Consider the following 22,088-nt stretch of genomic DNA (forward strand, 5'->3'; position numbering starts at 1 on the left):
TGTCTGCATACACAATCCAACAAGCCTCAGTGTCACTGTTTGACACACAGCAAAAAGCCTGCAGAAGTTACAATATCTCCTCTGCTGAAGAACAGGCAAAGGGCAACAAAAAACAATCTACAACTTTCTGCCTCTCACTCTCCCCCCTGTTAAACATTCATGGCAGGACGACCAAAATAATTTTTACAATGAGACTGAAAAACATTAAATATTCAGGACCTTGACTTTACAGGTCAGTTGATCTTTTGGAGACTTAGTTGGAAAAAAAAAAAAGGGGCCGTAATAGGAGAGAGAGAGAGTTATGTTGTGAGGAGCTGCTGCTGCCTTGCTTTGCATTTGAGGCTTTGCCCAGGGAAGTTTGTTACTTTGAATTAGCCTGCTCTTTTGTCTTCCCGGCATGTCACATTCAATCAGACAGAGCACCAAATAGGACAGGAGGGCTGCCGGGTTCGCTGGATACATAACCAGGTTGGGAGACAATTAACCGGCTCCAGTGCTGGTGGCTTGGGAGTTGGCACCTCAGCACTACCTTGATAGGAAGACGTGGTGGCTCCCTAGTCACCCACTGTTGGAGGAGGTCCTGGCACTGCAGCATATATTAACGTCCCTCCCACGTCTCCTCATGGGCTGCAGCACAAAGGCCTTGTTCCTTTCATCTGCTGCCTTTCGTTAGTGTGATCGTGGCGTGAGCGCTCTAGCCCTCCATCCCTTTGATCGGGTCACAGAAGTTCTCCAGGAGCAAACTGTGTAGCCATTCCCCTTCTATTTTTTTTAGTATCACATACTCCTTCTAAGTAGTATTAAGGACTCTTTTTTTTATCAGACTCTAAACATGTTTGTTTGAGTCTAGATGTTAACATATCATATGCAGCCAGAATCATTTAAAAAGATGTCTTAAACATGTGACATTATTGACTCAAAGGGGTATAGGTAAGGTCTTGCTAAATAACTTAATTTAGTCTGACACTTAAAAACCTAAAATTGAATTAAAATTGAAAATGCCTCCATAATACTTTGGGAAAGATAATATCCATTAATGTCCTTCTTATACTGTGCAATATATAAACTATCATCCTGTACACACACACACACAGGGCATTTTTATACAGAGAGAATGATACTGATAGATTATTGATAAACAAGAACATCCGTGCTGGACAACACTGAGTAGAGCCGATCTCTACAGTTAGCAAGTTGTTCTCAAGTTAGACATTCAACTTTGTGTAAGATTATGAAATTCAAGTACTGCTCACCTCGTAATCCAAGAAATATCTACTTTGTAGGAAATGATGTGTTCATGGTGACAGTAAACACAGGACACAGACAGATTGTCAGGGTCTTGTGTAACATTTATATTTAGTCATTATTTGTCTCTCAAAATACTGACAACTGAGTATGTCCTTCAAAGGAGATTCTTTCCTTATGTTCCTGACTAGACTGCCAATAAGAAAGGATCCACCATTTTAATTAGTGGCATCCTTTAAATCACGTACTTGCATCTGTGAAAGACACCATCATTGGTTGTGAAGAAAATTAAAGTGATGCAGGACAGATTTGTTATTGAACTGGTTAATTAAGGCCAGCGGTTGCTGTGGTCAACGCCTAATAAAAGGCTACAGATTGGATTAAAAGGGTTGTGCATTTTAACATTGGGAATGATAAATGCAGACAGGATGAGCACTGCTTGATCTCCCAATCAATTTGCAAGGAGTTGATCAAGTCTTAATTGAGTTGTCTTATTAGTTCTGCTCACTCAATACACATGGCCTAGAGGTAGGAGGATCACTTGAAGGTGCTGTCATGTTGAACATGTGTACTTTCCCACCACATAATACTTACAGTGTTCTCTCTCTTTTGTTCTTTGAATTTAATGTCTATGCCGACTTTTTGTAGCTGACAAAAAAGAGCCACACAGTTAATTCAATGTAAGAAAAACTAGATTTCATGTTAGTTTTTCCCCAGAGACCAAATGAAGGGAGTAAAAAGGAAATGAAAACAATATAAACGGGACAACAACAACAAAAAATCATTTTCAGTTGGTTATTCTAAAGCCCCAACCCCACAAAAAAAGAGATAAAAGATGATGACCTTGGTGTTCCTCAGCAAGACACAGGTGGAGCTCCTTCACCGTGGCTCGATCCATAGCAGCCTGGACTTTTAGCATGTCCAGCTCCTCCTCCAGGCCAGCTCTGCAGACACACACATAATCAACTCTGACTCATACAGATCTTCAGTAAAATCTATTGATGATGTTTTCTTGTGAAATATTCTCAAAGTATCTATCTTTAATAGTTTTTCACTTATGCACTGACATTTCTCCTCCAAACAGAAAAGACGACTTGATAGTGAAATCCGCTAATTAAATTGCTTTTTGATTCATCTGGAAATCAAAGTGACAAGCAACATGAAACGCCAAGGTAGGAGAGTACAGTGTGCTTCTGTGTGTGGGTAACAGACAAACAGACTGGAAAGGGTGCACAATTACCTCTCTGCAATTAGCTTGATTCCTGCTAAAGGCTAATTATGTGGAGCCATGCTCGAGACTTTGCACTTTCAAGTTATTATTAGGACCCCAACTGAAGTCTACAGAGGATACGCACAAGCCCACTGAGACAACCACACCTGAAACACACACCTAATTTCCCTCCCCTCTGCTCCACAGAGTCGGAGAGAAACACTGGAAACAAGCTCCTGCTACTGTAGTGGCATTCTTCCCTGGGTTAACCTCATTACAACAGTAGGTCTTCTTTTTTTTCTGACTGACTTCTTAAGGCATGCAGTGAGTGCAGTATGAGTGATACACTGTCGAATTTTAGGAATAACAGGTCACTTAGGGCTGTAGTGAAATATGATACGAAAAATGGCAATTAACTCAAACTAAACACTTGTTTTAACCAATCTAATTTTGCAAGATCAACTGAGAGATTTGTCTTTCGCACATTTGCCAAGAAAATGATTTGGGGCAAAGTTATTGCCATAGCACAGGGAAGGAAACTAATTAGCTTTTTGAACCGCACAGTCCAATAGAGGCCTGGTCTAATGGCTGACCACAGCTTAAATAAGTACACAAATGACTCTCCCTGAGGGGGGTGAGGACGCAGATGGATATGTGTCGCTCCTCTATAGATTTTCCTCCATAAATGAACCTGCGTCGATGAGGCACCAGTACTGCCTTATGTGTCCAGGCCGTTAATGGGACAAATGAGCTGCAATGTGCAGTCTGTGGAAGGAGCCTGTTCAGTCTCATGTTTCTCTTTTATGCCTTTTCGGATGCTGATGGTATTGACGCTGCACCAAAGTTCATATGCAAAACACTCAATTTTGTTGAAGGATAAGCATATTTTCTAGGATACTGAAGAGATTAGATTGCAGATGGAGCTCAGTGGCCAGGGGTCTCAAGTTTCACATCATAATATTCTGGAGATGGCATTCTTTTTCAGTCATACTCTTTTGTACAGCAGTCTACAATAGATCAAGAATTAGAAGAACTGGTATAGGGATGTGGCTATAAAAAATATTTTAAAAGTATTGACTTCTTCTCAGTATTCCCATTGGTAATTTGGTGAAAGGAAACCCAAATTATTACATCTGAATTACAGCCCGACCGATTAATCGGCCGGCCGATAATATCAGTCAATATTAGCATATCAAGTGACTATCGGTATCGGCTACTTTTATCACAGATATGTGCCGTTATTACTTGATTTATATTCACCAGTCAAAAACCTTATATTTGAGTTTCACTGTATTACTCTAACAGTTCTCTTACAGCAGAGTTTGCTGTAAGGATAACAACAACCATTATCACTCCTCAGAGTGTCAAGCGATGATGCACGTGCATGCGAAGTTACTTTCCAGTTAAGTGACCAGCTCTTCTTCATTCTATATTTTTTCCACAAGTGTTTGATGACTGCATTTGAGGGATCAACACAATAAATATGTATATCTATATCTATATTTATCTCTACTGAAAACAGATCAAAAAAAGATATCGGACAATTTATCGGTATCGGAACTTTCCTCTTCCTAATATCGTAATCAGTATCGGACCTGAAAAAAGCCATATCGGTCGGGCCCGAATTTGAACTAATGTTAAAAAGATGTTTTTTTTTTAAACTCTTGTTTCTGAATCTGTTTTTTGCATTGTGCCCATGCCTATAGACTACACTTGGTCTGTTTGTATGGTTACCAGGTTTGCATTGAGCTGTATATTTCTAATGAACTCTCACCTCTCCCCAAAGGGATAATAAAGAATAACATATCTAATTCATTTAATTGAAATCTGCCTCTTAGGCTATTTTGTTACATTTGCTTTGGTTTTGAAAATCAGATGATGGTAGTCAAATTGTTACAAGGCAAAAACATTTTTGTGGAGGAAAATACGACTTTTAACAATTTAACATTGTTAAACAAATTTAACTTTCAATAAACACAAGATTCAACTGTAAAGATAAAAGGTTGCGGCTCAAAAAGAAGGAATGAATATCATCATAGCAGATGCTGGGATGGCTGAGCATTCTCCGTAATAGAAATGACAGTGGAGCAGCAATTTTGGTCAGAATTTGTTAATGACAGAGAATTTTTGCCATTTATGCCATTTAATACAAATGTACAGCCTTTGACTCTTACCAAGCGACACATTCTTTTTTTTTTTATTCTGATCTTATATCCCACGGCACTAAAAAGTTTGTTGAATGCTGTTTGCTCCAATCTTTCCTTACAGTCTCACTCCTCACAACCTGAAAAACAGATGCTTAATATTTTAGTCCATTGAGGTCTTGACAATGGAAAATCTTTGAGAATTCAAACGTGTGTTAAGGTATCACTGTAAGGCTCTGTTAGCATTGGGCTAAATCCCAACCTCAAGGAGATATGCTTTAGATCTGCATCACATTACAGCCGCCTTCGCCTGAAAAAAATACCTTTTCTCTGAATTAGACTACCTTGAGTTACTTGCATTTTATTGGAAATGAAACCATGTTTTTCTCTTACATCTAAGCAATCTCAGTGGAGAAAAGGTTTTCTACAGCCATACCTACTATAGAGAATTTTTAAGTATCTTTTTTTTCTTTTTTTTTTTTTAAATCTGGATGATAAATCAAATCAAGCTAGCTGGACACTTTTCAATTCCCTCTCAACTTGCCGCCTCACCTGAGGTAGAATAACACTCAGAAGGCATAAAAGCAAACCAAGTTTCTTGGCAGAAAGCAAACTAAAGGCAACAGACAGGTGTTATGTTTGGTAATGATGTGGTCTGCAGTGGAAGTCTGTGTCTCACGTCGCTCTTTTGGCCCCATTTTTGAAAACATTTTCTCTCTCGTGCAGTGCTACAACTTCAGCCCTGAGCAATCCACTCCATGTCATTTGATCTCTTCTCTACCTGTGTTGCACCTAGAACAGCTTAGAGCGTAAGCTGCCAGACTCCATCCACAAGGGTGTACAACACAACATCATCTGCGGCCATTGTGATTTCACAAGCCAGCTTCCTCTTGGTTTCTTTCCTCGACACATAAAAATACACAGGAAGCGTGGAGAATAGGGTGAGAAAGCAAAAAAACACCTCTGGCATATTTATCACTGGGGAGAGAATCTTGTTTTTTGGGGTGTGAGATGGTATTCCCTTATGGTTAAACTCAGGCTAGAGGGCTGTTCATTCATAGTGGGAGTTTGGGTGGATGAGCCACCGCTGTCAGCAGAGATGGTGACTGGTGGAGTTTACATGGCTCAGTGCTGTATTTTAGCTGCAGGCAATGCAGCAACGGCAGCAACGGTGAGTCTTTAAGATTTAGGTTTCTCCAGCCACAGGCCAATGATATGAGAAGTAAATGGGGATTCATATTAAAAGCACTAATGGAAACAACCTAGGATGTCCACAATATTCCCTGCTTTGGAGGCTTGATGCCGCTAGGTATCCTAATATAAAAATATAACGTCATTTCTATTACACATGAGAGAGAAACAAATATTTTTTCAGGTAATGACTTCTTCTGCAGTCGATTACATTTGAATTTAAGAGGAAAAAGAAAAAGACAAACAACATTCTCTAGTGTTTGTATACATTGATATGGTTCTTTGATAGAACTCTTTTCGTTATGCACTAATTTTATGTTGTTATGAGACTTCTGAGACTTCTTGATTGTACAGTGAAGCTTGCATCATAACTAAGTGCAGACCAAGAATGTTTTTTTTTACAAAATAATTAATTTTCCAAATAATTAATGAAGGAAAAACCCTAGTTGTCTGATTTAAAAAACATGCATAAAACATGATGTTTGTGTGTGTGAGAGCAAATATGTCCCTCCTCCAACTAAGTCCTGGTCCGGGGGGCAAAAGACTCTCATTACTTCTAATACCTTTTGGCAAATCAAGATGAAACAAACAGAAATAGACGAATATGGGGAACATCAGGGTAAACTTTATTAAACTTAATTAGAGTCAACGTCGCTTACTTTGGAGGATCACGTCCATAATGGTCACTCTCTGTAGAGGAGCTTTCACTGCCGCTGTAGTGAAAATGATCTCAAAGGCTTTTTCCCCAGTAATCGCTGCCTAATTTATGCTTTGATGTCGTCTGAGTATAGCATCTCAAGTCTGAGGGTGCACGGCGTGTGTTTATTCTGTTTATGAGGCCTAAATAATCCCTGCCTCTTTTTACCAACAGACCTTTAACAACAATTAACAAGCATGGACATAGAGTGCTGCAGACACATGCATAATGAGACAGATAGAATTATCCCGCTGAAAATGTTCAGGCCCAACCTGCTCATGGTAGGTTTCCAGCCGTCTAAAACAACCAGACGGAAATCTCAAACAAAAATCAAGCTTTGTGTCAATTGCAGTTAAAGCACAGCATTATTTGAAAGACACATTCTAAGACATTTAGGTGTTGAGGGGTCATTATGAAATTATTACGAAATGAAAAGGCTGCTGTTGTTGTAGGATTGTGTACGGAATAAATAACGAAAGCAACCATGCAGTTACATTATTAAGAAAAGTTGAGGTCATTAGATGGCTGGCATCAATTCAAGAATTTAGAGAATTTTAACTTGGTTAAACAATTTTCAATAGATGGATTAATTGTAACTTGTGAGTTTTCAATGTTGTTGTTTTTTGTATTGAGGGACATATGTGTGGAAGGTAAACTTGTTCTGCAAGCTGATTGTTCTTTAGATTTCATTTTACCAATTATTTTTTAATATATCTAAAGCTGTGAACTGCAAACACTGACCCAATGTGCTCGTCTGTGTCTGCAAAAAAGCTGCATGACATTCTCAGTTCTTCACTAAATGCGTTACCACAGCCAAGTGGTGGCGCATACAGTAAACCTTACTATTTAAAATGCCATATGTTTTCTGGAGTGATTAACTCTGCTGCATGGTCTAGTCCTTTAATGGATGGTTCTGGGTTTGAAAGACCCCAGGTCACTACCTGATTCAATAAATACTGCCAACTTAGACGTTTATTGGCGGGATGGAGGAATGATAACCTGATTTTTTCTTTAGGCCCCTTAACTTTAATCAGTCAAGAAATGCTTCATCATGCACTGATATTTTAGACAATCGTGTGCTTCTTCTTTTTTCAGGAAACATTTGGGGAGGGTAATAGATAATTCAACATGAGCTGTGTTGAAATGAAGGAAAACAAGGTCCAAGAAGACATTTTTGTTTTTTTGGATTATGCAGATGAAACTGACTTGTTCAAAGCCCTCACACTAACCCCAATGATTACCTTTGAGATGATTTCTAACAACTGTGTGGCAGGTCTTATGGCCCAACATCAGTGATCAACCTGGTAGACACTCTTGTACTTTTAAAGGAGCACATTTCTGCTTCCATTTTCCAAACTCAGACAGAGACCCTTTCCAGAAACAAAATATGCTGAAAACTTAAAAGCCTCTTAACATTAATGCCTGGGGTTTAATGAAGAAGCATTGATGATCTTAGGAATGAGTCCTGCGTCTCTGACAGATTAATATCTGTCATGGTAAACCCACTGTCCATGAGTCACAGGGACGCATCTGTCCACAAAAATTTATTGTCAACCACAATTGTGTTAAAACAAGATTTTGCTTTCATCTGATATTGTACTGCTGCCAGCTCTTGTCAAAAACATGGCAGGTGTTTTCGGGAAGAACACTTTTTCCTGAGGACATTCAGTAAATGTGTTATTTCAAGCTGAAATCACAACATAACGCTTTTAAATTCAATTAACACATTAGCTTGTTTTCTGTTGTAATGTCTGTTGTTGTTTTTTTATGACTTTATTTGAGAGACAGGACAGTGGAGAGAGTCGGAAATCAATATGAGTGAGTGGGGAATCATGCTGGAAAGGAGCCACAGGTCTGATACGAAGCCTGGGCAACCCGCCTTGAGGATACAGCCTCTGTACATGGGCACATAAACTACTAGGCTACCGCCACCCATACTGGATTTAATTTTGAACAGTGCAGTGAGGGCACATTTATATTTTTCAAGAATGATAATTCATTTTATAATTTTCCTGTTTATGCAAATTATTAAAATTGTTTGTTTCTCAAGGAACAAAAGTTGCATTGGGGACCCATTCGATTTCAGTGGGACTCACTCAAATTACCACCTGTAGGTGCCGAAGACTCACAGGTGGCAACCTATCAACATCACTGATGAGGTTTTCAAAAATGACTCTAATGGTTGTAACCTTCCTTTGTCCACACACTTTTTTGACCCTACAGCGCATCTTTTCAGATGTACGAATCAAATATAACAAATATCCTAACAATGTTCACAGATACACTGACCCACCAAGTTACAGGAATAGCGTGTTGCCAAGAAGGCACTTCAGTAATGTGACACATAATATGATCATCTTTAGTTTCTGCTGTAGGTTATTTGATCTAATCACAGAAGTTATCAAAGAAATAACAATTAGCTGCTGTCTCCATTGTTTATAAATCAGCTAAAAGTGCAGCAAACAGAACAGTTTCACCTTCATGCTCATCCTGTTATTGAAGCTCAAACATTAGAGGGGGGCCCTCATAACCTTCTCTTAACACTGTGGGGACCCACTGTGCAGGAGTTATCCCAGCAATATCCATTCTGGGAAATTGTCCTTTGGGCCTCAAGACAGTGTTTTACAAGAGCTGTTTTTGGACGAGGTGATAGGGAGCATCTGTGCACAATAACATGACAATGAGGAAGATGGAATGAGAGACAAATGAAGAGTTTAAACAGAAGCCCTCCTCCAAAGCCCACCACTAGGTGTTTAGAGCCTGATAAGGGGTCTTTATTTGGCCCTAAATTCTTCTGCTGCCAGGAGTTAATGAGCCATTAGTGTATCATCGCTAACACTTATCTCGCACAACCTTCACAAATACAATCATTATAATACGGTCAAAGGAACAACAGGCTGCAACTGCTCGCCCTTAGAGTCTCCTGGCAGCCAGGCTTTCACAAACTCTTGATGGTGTTGCATTATGATGCACACACTTTTGCCTTCTCTGTTACCGCTCAAAATGAATTTGCATTTGAGGCAAGTAAAGCCGCTTGGTTAAGCTGACTTCATACACAAAACAAAACCAGCATTATGTTAACTTCTACTTCTTCCTGTAACAGAAATGGAAGAAGATGAGTACTGTGAAAGAAATGGGAAGCATGCTTTCATGCAGGACCAGTAGTTTAACACACTTATCTGTGCATGTGTACAGATGCATAACCTGGAACAGAGACTTTTTTCTAAAGTTTAAGTTAACTTTGCACCAGCCGCCCGGGTGAAGAGGGGCCCTGGGGGCGGGAATGGAGGAGATGAGGTGGAGCTGGTCAGGGGCACATGAAGGGGATCAAGACTAACCCTGGAGGACGTGAAAGCTACACAGGTAGGAAGGAGGCCGGCCGATCTCCGTCCCTCGTGGTTCCCTCGCAGGTCAGTCCCAAGGACCCTACGTGTTTGCTCTAGCCTGCCTGACCCTCGACCGTCCAACGCTCCACTTTGCTCAGCTGTAGTCGTGGCCAGGCAGGCAGGCGGATGGACATCCCTTAACAGGCAGCATTGGCGGCACCAGGGCTGCTAGCCTGTAATTAGCTCGGACAGCTCAGGCTTGGAGAGAGGCAGCCAGGCTATATCATAATGAGCTCAGCTGGGATTAGGAGGACAGGGCAGGAGGGTGAGCAGAGGGGAAAATGGTAGAGAGGGTGGGAGGGGGGGGCAAGTACCCGAATTCTGGCCTCAGCCTGATGCAGCATCACAGAGGGCCGCAGGGAGGCAACTGGAAAGACAAGCAGGAAGAGGGGAAGGAGAAGGTACAGAAGCAGATGATAGAGGAGGGAAGAGGTTAGGAGAGGTGAACACTGGGGGAGATGGAGGAAAAAGAAGTCTGTGGCTTTAGGCCAAGCTTTGTGTAGCATCATAAAGGGTCAGTGGTAGTGGTAAGGTTACAGGGGGTTCTTCAGATCAAACAAGACAATGGCTATACTAAGGCCTGAGACAGACTAAGAGACAAAGACAACTTAAAGAAAGAGCAGGAAGCAGAGTGGGAGAAGTAACAGTGAAGGACATTTAATGAAAGATAGCTCTTTTCAAATAACTCTCACACTCTCACACATTCACTCGTGAACATTTCTAAAAAAAATTCAGGACAGCCTGCTTTCAAATCTTCCTGAGTTACTCTTTCACATGCCCTTCACAATAGGAGATTTTCCCTGTCGAACACGGGAGGTAACATTGACAATTTGGCTGTTTGTGATCAGCTCACCTCGAAAGATTCAGAAGTTTTGTAGATATGTGAAAAGGCTATAGGTCAAGACTTCCACACCGTATAAACCCAAAGTACATGAAGTATCTTACTGACACTCACTTCATAACAGTAGCAAAAGGACAACAGTTTGGTGATGATATTTCATCACATGTAATAACTTCTCAAAGACACAGCCAGAGATTGAGATAATGTTATTTTACTTCCTGCACTTTTATGTGCAAATCTTTGGGCAGCCAATTTTGCAAATGAGCACAGACTCTAATGATCCTACTTTGGCCCCTGCTGGTTGGTAATGATGTGGAGGGTTAGGTGGATGCTGTGAAGCTGGGAAGGGCACTCAATATTTTGCAACACCCACAAACAAGAGGGGACAGTGGGAGAGCGTTTTGGTTTGTGTGTACAGGGGTTAGAGAGGGGAGGTTCAAACGAAAATGTACATGTACACTGCAGGTGACTTACTTTTCAATGTTGAGTTTCCTGGTGAGGTTTTTCAAGTAGGCTAGCTCATTCCACACTGAATCACTGTTCTCTTGTCTTAGCTGCCATGGTTCTGCACGCTGCATCCTTCCACCTGGCCTGAACATACACAACAAATACAAAGACATAAGTAGAAATGTAGAGGCAAGCAAAGGCACACATAAAAAATTAACAGATAATTCATGGCACACATACACACACACATGGAAAGTAAACATGCTAACAAGGGGAAATTGTTGCTACTGTACATTATTGTGCTGCCCCTGGCCAACACACATGGGGTAACAAGGCCCCTTAGTCTCATTCTGTTTTTGTTATTCAGCCATCTTTAGCAGTATTCAAATGAGCAGCCTTGACTTTGACATTTCAGTGGCGAATCCTGTACACACGTATGCGTGTTTGTTGGAGCCCAGGGCGCTGCCCGTGTGGCAGGGCGCTGGACCATTCCCTGTGTGCCATGCAAATGTAAATAATGGCAAAAACACACTCGCAAACGAGGTCATTCAAATGACTACACCTCACTTATGAATACTTAATGACAATTTGTGCTCAGTAGCAGCCCCTTCCATTGAACTTCCCCTTTTACTAACACACACAGAGACACACGCACACACCGTTCCTACTGCCCCCAACTGCATCCCTGCACACCCAACTCATCAATCAGTCTTGGCCCAACACATTCAATTCCAATTAGCCTTTCATTTGAAAACTAAAACGGCTTTTACAGAGAGGTTGCAAATTCAGCACATGAGGAGAGTATTGTCACACACAGACACACATACCACAGTTTCCCACATCCAGACAATCAATGAGGCAGAGGTGTGGAAATGGATGGTGAGGGTCACCGCGATTGCAGCGGGTCTCTTTTTCCTGCAGTCATTACTGGCCATGTAGACACAGCCACGCTACGCTAATACTAGTTAAACCCTGGTGCCTGTGAGTCGAGGCTACCGAGGAACGGCAAATGTTTTCATTTAATACTGCTAATGCCCCCGTGTGCAATTTAGAGCACTTGAACTTCTTAGTTGCGTGTGTGTGTGCGTGTGTGTGTGTTTATATTCATGTGCTTTCTGTTGGCTTGGGTTAGTTTCCCAGAGTGCAAAGCTACTTAACATATAATCTCACTGTATGGTCACAGAGATTGATACACTTTTTCTCATTCTATTTCACTGAACACAGTGAATTTAGCATAAACTATCTTAAATCTGCCCGGAGCAGTAATATAACCTAATATTTTACCCACAGCTCTGTTTTAATTTTCTCTGTGTGATTTTTAGGTATGTAGTGTATCAATTCCACTTTTATGAAAGGTGCATGAAGCTTTATTAAGTCACGGTAAAGCTTTATACATTTTAATTTGTTTACAGTGGGCCTAAAAGCTGTTGAACATTGGAGCCATGAGAGAGCTATCTTATTCAGGCCTCAGTACTTCCTCCCTGATGGTATCCTAGTTTCCATTATTAAGCAGGAGGAAATAGAGAGAACTTTTCCATGCCGCTGCGGCTAATTGCTCTGATTCAGGGGGAATCTGTTTATGGGCGCAACTTTGATCAGAGTACGGATGCTTTAATAACCTTTAATTTTATTTGCTCACCCCCATCATCCCCAGTCTGATTAAAAAACTTTTTCCCTTCTCTAATATAAGTAAGAAGTTGGCTTTTTTCCCCTTCTCCTTCATGCCATTTTGGGAAAATATGGTAGTAATGGTGAATGGCAGGATGGTTTCCATGGGACTGGCCAGTTATGCACTACCGCATGCCAATGAGTCTGTGCTCTATGTATGACTGGTAGTTTCTAGCCTGGTTATTTAACACATGGGTGACGTCACTTAGCAGTAAACCGTACAGCAACCAACTGTCCTACTCTGTGCTGTATTCTGCTGTTAAGGGATAAACACTCAAATGAGGGAAACACAAATCTAGGAAGGTATCGGAAATAATGCCAGTTTCTATCACCAATTTACCTTATTTGGCTCATAATGCATATCTCTATATATATCCTCTATATATACTGCGTATATATAAATTGAAGTGTTTTTAAACACAGAAATGTTAAGAGCAGGTAAGGAGAGAGACACATCACAGACTCATCTTTTGGTCCTGCACAAAAAAAAGGGGAATAAAAAAGGGACCCCCCGCATCTTTCCAAAAAGGCAACAACACAGCATGGAAGCTACAGAGAAATCCCTAACAAGCTCCAAATGCAATGAGACTCGACGCCGATCCCTACTGACTTGTTAGGGCCCTGATTTCCCAGCACTAATGGGAGTATTTAAGTCATTTTCTATTGTCTCTCGTTCAGGCTGGCATTACCCCAGTGGGTTTAAGAGCTATTTAAGGATGGGGATTAATGCCAAATGAATGCCAGGATCATAACTTTGAGTGACTGGCTGATGCCAGGGAGGGCTCTGACTGAAAAGGGCAAAGCTGCCTATTGCATCAATTTGATGTGAAATCAGTCATGAAATTCAGATCTGACATTGGTGCGACAAACTTGATATGAATTTGTAGTTCGCCTTAGCTCTCTACACTTTATAATAGTCCTGTTTATCTTATTATAATTTGTTTCTAATAAAACCAAGCTCTTCATCTTTCAGTCTGACAAAAGCACATTATTTCACCAGACAGAACCTTCCTATGATAACCTGCTAAAATGTATAACAGCAGCTTGACTGGTGTTGACTCTGAGAGTCTTCTCTCCCTACATCTCTCTGTCTTTGTTCCCACTGTCTCAGACACATGCTGTTGAGCCGCGCTGAGCTGACATGAGCCGAGTCGAGCCTAGCGCTGAACACGCTCTCTCACTCACTCCACTTTCACACGGGCTCACATTGCAATTCTGTTTTCTTTAATTAACCCAGAGAGAAAACAGCTGAGGGGGTCAACACTTTGCTCCTGCGTCGCCACCAAACATATGGGCCTTTAGTTACACTTCACAAAGGATTCAATGACGCTGTTGGAGGAGAAGAAACAGACAGAAAAAAGTGGGAATAGACTCTGGGAGACAATTGAGAGAACAAGACTTCTATATTGATGACATTTTCCAGCACATTTTTCTGCTTTGTGTAAAAAATCCTGTGGTTTCTGGTGAAGATAACAGGTCGAAGCAGGAAATGGCCCTCAACCTCCTCCTTCTGCTCCTCTCTCCACATCCTTCCACAGGCCTTTTCTAACACCTTGCACCCCCCAGGACCAGACACCTCCAGCCTCTGACTCTCACATCCTAATGAATGCTGAGGGAGAGCAGACGCAGAAGCGCACACACTTGGCACAAAACGGCCCAAATTGACTGGGCTTAAAACCTCTGAGCTTTTACGAGGCAGAGGAAGAAATTTCTCCTGCTCTCTCAAATCCAGCACTCAGGTCTTGTCAGACAACATGTGGCGAGCAATGAAGCCCTAGGACTATTTTTGAGAGGTTTCAGGGGGTTGTAGCATTACACAGGGGGTTTTTAACATAAGGAAGGCAGAGCTGTGTAATTTAAAATGTCTCTCATTGACTACTGCTGGCTAAAACAGGATGTTATCCAAGTTCAAGGCTGCAAATGATCATTATTTCATATTCAACTAATCTATAAGTCTATAAATCCAAGAAAGTTGTGAAAAATGCTAATAACAATTACTTTGAGCCGAAAGCTATGTGAATTGGCAAAAGCAGTAAATCTGTACTTTTAAGATGCTGGAACCAGCAAATGTTTCAAATGTATTGCTTGAAAAATCACCACAAAGATTTAGCATGACTGTGAATTCAAATTCAGAGATCTTCTTTGATCTAAAAAAAACAAGTCCTGTGTATTGTGAGTGGCTACACAGTTTTTCATGACATATTTTGTGTGACAGAGGTTTTTCACTTAACATTCTAGTGAATACTCACAGGACGGCCGATTTCTCCATCTCTTTCAGTTGGTCTCTGACTGTCTTGTAGTTGGTCTGAATCAGACAAAGCCGTTCACGGCGTTTATCATGTGCCCTCCTCAACTCGTCATTCTCCTGCATCTGGGTTGCACAGGGACATGATTTATCCCATTAAAAAGTTGTACATGTCAAATGAAACATACATTTAATGAAAAGGGAGTTAAGATTCATGTACACCAGCACAGCAGTGGTCCAGGAAGGAAGCTGATGCAAAGCTCTCACCGTCTACATTTTTAAAGAGGTCCACAGCTGAAACACCTCTTCTTGACAGTAACCAGCAGGCTCAGGTTCTTTGCTTTCCTCACATTTCTCCTTGACAAGTGCTCCCACTCTCACTGAGCAACTGAGACATCATTAAAAGACGACATTTACATGACGAGTCAGCTGGGCCACAGCAACTAACGCACGCGCGCGCACACACACACACACACACACACACACACACACACACACAGCAAAGACCTAACCCACTCAACTGATGTTCAGCACAAACAGTGTTTGGGGCGTTAGTAGCGTTGGCTTTGTTGCTGACACTGTTGTTGACAGCCATTAAAACACAAACAAGATTGTGCTTGAGCTTTAAAGAAGGAGTAAGGGAAGACAACATATAGATTTTTCTTGTCAGGGGCAACCCTCCTCCCCGTCTCACTGACCTTAACAGCGAGGGTGATGGAGAAAACACTTTCAACAGGCAGGACAAACAGAGGTGGAAAAGAGAGCAAAGGAGGGGAGAAAGGCAGCTGATGAAAATAGAGAAAAGAAAAAGAGAGAGAACAGAGAAATTAGGAAGAGAAGAAAGAGAGCAAAGCAAAAGAGAAAAGTGAAAAGAAGAGTGCAGGACAGGTTTCTGCTTGAGTGGCCAAGGCTGGGGAGAGTTGTCGAGCGCTTTCTGAAGGGAAGGAGCTTGTTTACTGCTGATATGACACGGCTGCCCTGCAGAGAGGGAAATGCGAGCCCTCAGCCCTGTTATTATTAACAAGGACAAAGAGAACAGAGAAAGCACACAAACATGCTCCGGACACATTGCGGGTGCGCGCACACACACACACACACACACACACACACACAGACACACAGACACACAGACACACACACACACACGAACACACACGAACACACACACACACACACACACACACGAACACACACACACACACACACACACACACACACACACACACACACACACACACACACACACACACACACACACACACACACACACACACACACACACACACACACACACACACACACACACACACACACACACACACACACACACACACACACACACACACACACACACACACACACACACGCATGCACAATGCACATTCGCGCTGCCAATGTGACAAGTATGGATTTTCCCTAGTGCAGATTATTCACATAGGACATCAGCAAGACATCCTTGGCCCCTTCAAGCTGCCCCAAACCCCTCAAAAGCAAAGCTCTAATGAAAGGGGGCCAGACTAGGGCAGTGTTAACTGGTGGAACTAGGAGCTCAGGGAGGACACAGAAGTCTTGAGGCTGACTGATGGAGGAGGGGGGGGGGGGGGGGGGGGGGGGGGGGGGGGGGGGCAGGATATAGCAAGTGGCAGGGCATTAGCCACATCATGGCTTCCCAGGCTCCTTATAGAGCTTCCCCTGGGCAGCCCGGCTCTGGTCATCAGGCTACAGACCCTTGCCCACCGATCAATACACCCCCTTACCCAGCTAGCATACACATCTGTGGACGTTCTCAAGCTGAAAAATAATTACAGAGCAACAGCTACTGTTTACTTGAAAGTGTGCAGAAGAAAAAAAGGGGTCATTATTATGAGTATTGTTTGTTTGTCTGCTGCTGTTAGCTGCTAAGGTCAACATGTCAATGGTACAGTCTGGCGTACCCAATTTGAAAGCTTTTCTATTGGAAAGAATTGAAGAGGATCAACTAGAGAATAACAGGCTGGACAAGTGAAGTACCACTACATGACGCTGGAGGTGAGATGCCTGCTGTAGATGATGGTGGGCATGATGCTCAATGCAAGCTCAAGGCAAAGGACATAAACACTAAATCATGCTCTCATTAATATGGTCACAGATTTGAGTTGCTAATCACCGTTTTCCTGTGCATACCTTTGCTAAATGCCCCTCAATTGGCAGACACGTAAATGGCACCATTACCAAAGACAGTCATGCGTGTCATCTGCATCTACGTTGAGCATTGCGGTCCAATGAGGTGTCTTCCAGTGATGTAATTCAGACACTTCAGATCTGACAAGAAAATGATGCCTAATGTGTTCCTGGATTGTGCTCAAAGGGAGATGACCTCTGCATAATCACTCACTCACTGGTCAGGCGGACAGATGGAAAGGATAAAGAAAGGCAATGGGTAGAAAAGCTTTAGGAGAAAGTCCACGGAAGTGGAAAATATACATTGCTGACATTAAATAAAAGAGAGAATGAAATGTATTGAAACCTGGAAAGAAACATTGGGGAGAGGTGAAAATTAAGTTTATTTAGCTTGGAGTGATTTTGAAAAATTGCAAAAAAAAAGAAAAAGAATGAAGAATTGTGGGAGAAAGACGTCAGAGGGCATGTGAAGGTTAAAAGACCAATAAAGCCGATTCGTTCCAGGGGAGAAAAAACGTGCTGCATCCACTTTCACCAGCAAAGCTCCTCTCCTGCTGTTTGACTGCCTACGCATGCTCTGCACTCACTCGCGTACGTTTATGTACGTGTTTGTGTGTGTGTGAAAGACATTGTCAGAGAAGGTCATGGAGGAGGCAGTGGCAGCACAAGCGCAATTGAACCCTTTGCAGATGGTGACTGTTACAGAGCTTCCAACAACCCAGCGGCTGATAGCAGCAATCATATGTGTGAGATAGTGGCCCGAGCAACAAGCGGCTCCATTAGAGTCCGTCTATGGCCCCACACACTTTCAGCTGAACACCACTATACCAGTGTATGTGCCCTATTGAGCTAAGAAGGCTTCAAAGTGTTTCAAAGACACAGGAAGTCAACAGCCGTAGGAATGATGAAAAAGCGTTGAGCTAGAATACACACAATAAAGCGGGCTACAGAAAATCAAGGACAAACAGTTAGGCCATAATGAACATTTGGACATAGTTATCCAGGTGAGAGAAAACAGGAGGATATTATTTTATACAGACCCTATACAGACTACAGTATGTTAACTATTTACCTTTAATTGCAGCAGCTCCTCAAGGTCTTGAATCCTCTGCTCTGCCCCTCCTTTCCTCCTACAGCCCAACTCCACACTGCTGGCAGGGGACAGAGACCTGGACCGCTGCACAGGTTCACCCTGGGATAGGTAAGCAAAGAAAGCACTGGGGTGAGTCCTAAGAACACACTTCACTTGAACACAAAGGCACAGAGTCATGCAACAATTAACAAAATAGAAACACTGCATGAATGCCAATCTGTGCTCACTCCATTCTCCTCCTCTCACCTTGAGTAAAACACACACATTGTCTTTCTCGGTGTACACATATGCACACACAAACTGGCGGGCTATCATAGGAATAAAGCAAGCTGGAGCAGCAGTCTGCAGAAGCTGAAGAGAGGAGGTTCAGGTTTATGTGTGTGTATGTGGATGTGTGCGTGTTTGGAAGCGGGAGTTGCAAGCTGAGAGCGGCAAAGGTTTCTCCCTGCGACTGGCTAATGAGTATGTTCATTTCCATTTACATTGTTTCTTTGACAATAATGATGTCCCATTAGGGGAGACTAAAGGGGCTATAGATTCCAGAATGTGCTGGGCTTCATTACAAGAGGTGGGCAGGGAGGCCGCTCTAATTGCTCTACCAGGGGCCTCCAGGTTACACTTGATAGGACAACTGGAAGAGCTGCCGATTAGGAGGGGGTTGCAGTTTGCTAGCCAGCCTCTTCTGTGGAAATAAATAAAGAAGTTGAGAAGTGCTGGGGCCGCACTGTAGAAAAGCAGTGGGAACAATATGCTAGTGGAATATGAATATGAGAGGATATGTGGCCCCCTGTGGTGCCAGGCAGGGCTGACCAGATGGCAGGCTAAAATATGCAATGCGACTAAACGTACTACAGTCCTTGGGCTGGAGTGGATGAGTTGCACAGGAGGTGTGGGGAGGTTTATGATAGCCACGGAAGATGAGTTATAATGGCTGTTACAAGCTTTTAAAGTAATAAACTAAAGACCGCACCTTGTGATTTGATTTACACCTTGTGGAAACAGTAGATGGTTTGAATATGATAAAAGTATCTACACAAGTCCCCGTTAACTGCTAGCAAAGCCAGAGCAACCTGGACATGTCTTTACATTACAGCAAACCAACTGTGGAGTGTGAAGATTCATTGCATTAAGTCTAAAGAAAGAAAAAAAAAGATCGAAACGACAGAAGGATAGTTTAGACGTGGTTGAAGATGATCATGCCTTAGAACTATGTAAACTGCATGCATGCGTTACATCCTCTATGTCTAATTTTCTGTGGTTATCTCAAATAGGACACTCAAGTTGAATCATGCCATGTAGAAAGAAACTATGACAGTTACAATGAAGGCTGAAAATGTTATTAAAGAAGGAAAATACTTTAAATGCAGCCCTATAAGTAAGTCAGTTGTATTGAACTCGTTATATAAGTAGAATAAGCAAGTTTGTAAAATCATTTTACAGTCACAAAAAGATTGCTAGTGTTTGGGAATGTGCCTTTGAGCTACAGTTGCCTTCAGTGACCTGGTGTGCCTGTTTTTGCAATCATGCCGGTGTGGGTGCCAAGCATGTGTTCTAACTCAGCCTTAATGACTCTATGCAACTAATTAGCAGATTGATCTGCATATTCCTGATGAGTGGCAGGCCAACTGGCTTAGCCTATGTGTGCATGGGGAAACCAGAGAGGCCAAAGGGGGAATCTGATTCATCTAAAAGGCCAAAACTCAAAAGTAAAGATGACCAAACTCTAAAGTCTTACTTTTTAAGGATGTAATCTTCTTGGTTATTAGGTAGAAGCACATTAATGAGGAATATTTATTTGTCAAATAGTGTTATATTCCCTCACGTGTTTCCTTCTGTATGTGAAAACCAGTGGACATAAACACTGCTGTGTGCTTTGTGTGAAGGAGTACAGAGGAAGATGACATGGTGACACAGACAAATGACTGAGATTTGCTGCAGATGTTCACTCTGTTCCAGATGAATGCCTGTCTGCTGCAGGTTCAGAAGACGCATGAATGCCTTCTGTTTGTGTAGGAAGCTCTTTTTTGTGACGTTGTTAATGTACTGAAAGATAAAAAGCAGAAACGGGGAGGCAGAGAAAGATGTGACCGCTATCTACCTCAGCTCGGCAGCTGGTTGGCGGCCATGACCTGACCTATGCCTCACACCCTGTAATAGCTCTGTAAACATGAGAGAGTGATGCAGATGGAAGGGGGGAGGGGGTATACAGTAGCAGGGAAATGAGGAAAATGCCTGTTTCTAAACACTCCGCATGTAGCTAAGAGTTACACTCTTATTTACTGAGGGGTCAGTGTCACTGGCGGAAAAGCAAAGAAGAAACATTTCATCTACTGCCTCCCTCCTCCCTTCACCTCTCCTCCACCCTCTCTCCATCTCCCAGAGAGAGGGGTCACTGTCATCAATGGGCTTCTTTATGATTGCAGCAGCGTGTCGTGTGTGTCTCAAAGCTGAACTTGTTCAGGTTCTCAGCTGAAAAGGAATGTTGTACACAAGCACACTAGCACAGGGCAAGACACAGACAGACAGCCAGAAATACATCCACATGTAAACACATGGATGCACACACAAGTTATTGTACACCATCACACAAAACAAATCTATGAAAGGAGCACAATATTCAAAAGAATGAGATTTCTTCCCAAACAGACTAACATGAGGACAGGAAACCTGAAAACTGGAAGTTGCAGGTAGACAGCATGGTGTGGTGCTCTTTTAAGAAATCCGCCTCACACAGAAAAAGCCTGAGTAAAACTTGTTGTAAATGTTTGGTTATCAGGGTAACACTACGTCTCTGAGAGCTGACAGTTATCTCACTGTATGAAATGCCCCTAAACTGTGTCCAAAAACTGTATTTAATTTACTGATAACAAATAAGTGAATTCATTTTTTTCAAATCATATCAAAGTAACATTTTCAAGAATCAAATCCCAAAATATCATAACAGCAAAATGCTAGCCATGTAACACTGTGTAATGCTTGTCACTTTAATTGATTATTTCACTTTAGGGACATATTTAAAGAGCTGCAAATTGTGGCTCTGGTGATCGCAGTGAGTTGCACACAAGTCTCATTTCATCAGCTTTTGACCTTGTAGATTGGTATTGGTATTTGGTATTCAGATACAAAGCAGCCAACAGCAACAATGACTAAATAAGGGGAACATTGTTAACTGTAAGGATTTACATGACCCTTTAGGTGTATTTTACATAGCTAAAGTGTGTAACCTTATGTTTAACCCATCTTTTCATTTAGGTGGAGAATCAATTGTTGGCTAAAGAGTTGTTCATGCTACTGTGCAACATTGTTGGTGTCCTTTTTTTGCAACTGAGTGAAGTTATTTCCATAATACTGATACAGTATGTTTGGACTGTTATGGAATCATTACTCATGAAAAAAACAGAGGGAGTTGGAAATGAAACTCCACAGTGAAATTACTTTTTAAAGTATTAAAAGGTTATCAGTGGACGACCATAGTTTATTTTTCATTAGAAATTGTATTCTGTACATTTGAATGCTGAGTTTAATCAAACATATTGATTCATATGATCATATGATACATATTGATGTTTTAGTTTGGTTTCTATTGAAAGGGGGACAACATGCACACTGTAATAAACACCCCAATTAATTTAAATATGTATGTATATAACTATCATAATGATTCATATTATCATTCAGAGATAGCATGTATCTAAAATGTATCAGCTTTAGTCTAGCTGTTATATAAAGTGTTGTCTTTAGGATGAAAATTGGCACATTTC

The 22,088-nt window shown here is 41.8% G+C and overlaps 1 protein-coding gene across 1 annotated transcript in view; it reads right to left on the reverse strand.

Moving 5' to 3' along the window:
* Window positions 1–22,088, reverse strand: part of cntln (centlein, centrosomal protein) — an 82,431-nt gene that overhangs the window by 37,786 nt on the left and 22,557 nt on the right. Inside the window, exons 11-14 of the mRNA XM_061057989.1 lie at window positions 18,307–18,426; window positions 15,079–15,200; window positions 11,189–11,305; window positions 2,089–2,189 (exon numbers count right to left, since the gene is read on the reverse strand). Of these exons, the coding sequence (XP_060913972.1) occupies window positions 2,089–2,189; window positions 11,189–11,305; window positions 15,079–15,200; window positions 18,307–18,426 (460 nt within the window). The remainder of the gene's footprint in view (window positions 1–2,088; window positions 2,190–11,188; window positions 11,306–15,078; window positions 15,201–18,306; window positions 18,427–22,088) is intronic.

The sequence above is a fragment of the Labrus mixtus genome, chromosome 2 (assembly GCF_963584025.1).
Source record: "Labrus mixtus chromosome 2, fLabMix1.1, whole genome shotgun sequence".
NCBI lineage: Eukaryota > Metazoa > Chordata > Actinopteri > Labriformes > Labridae > Labrus > Labrus mixtus.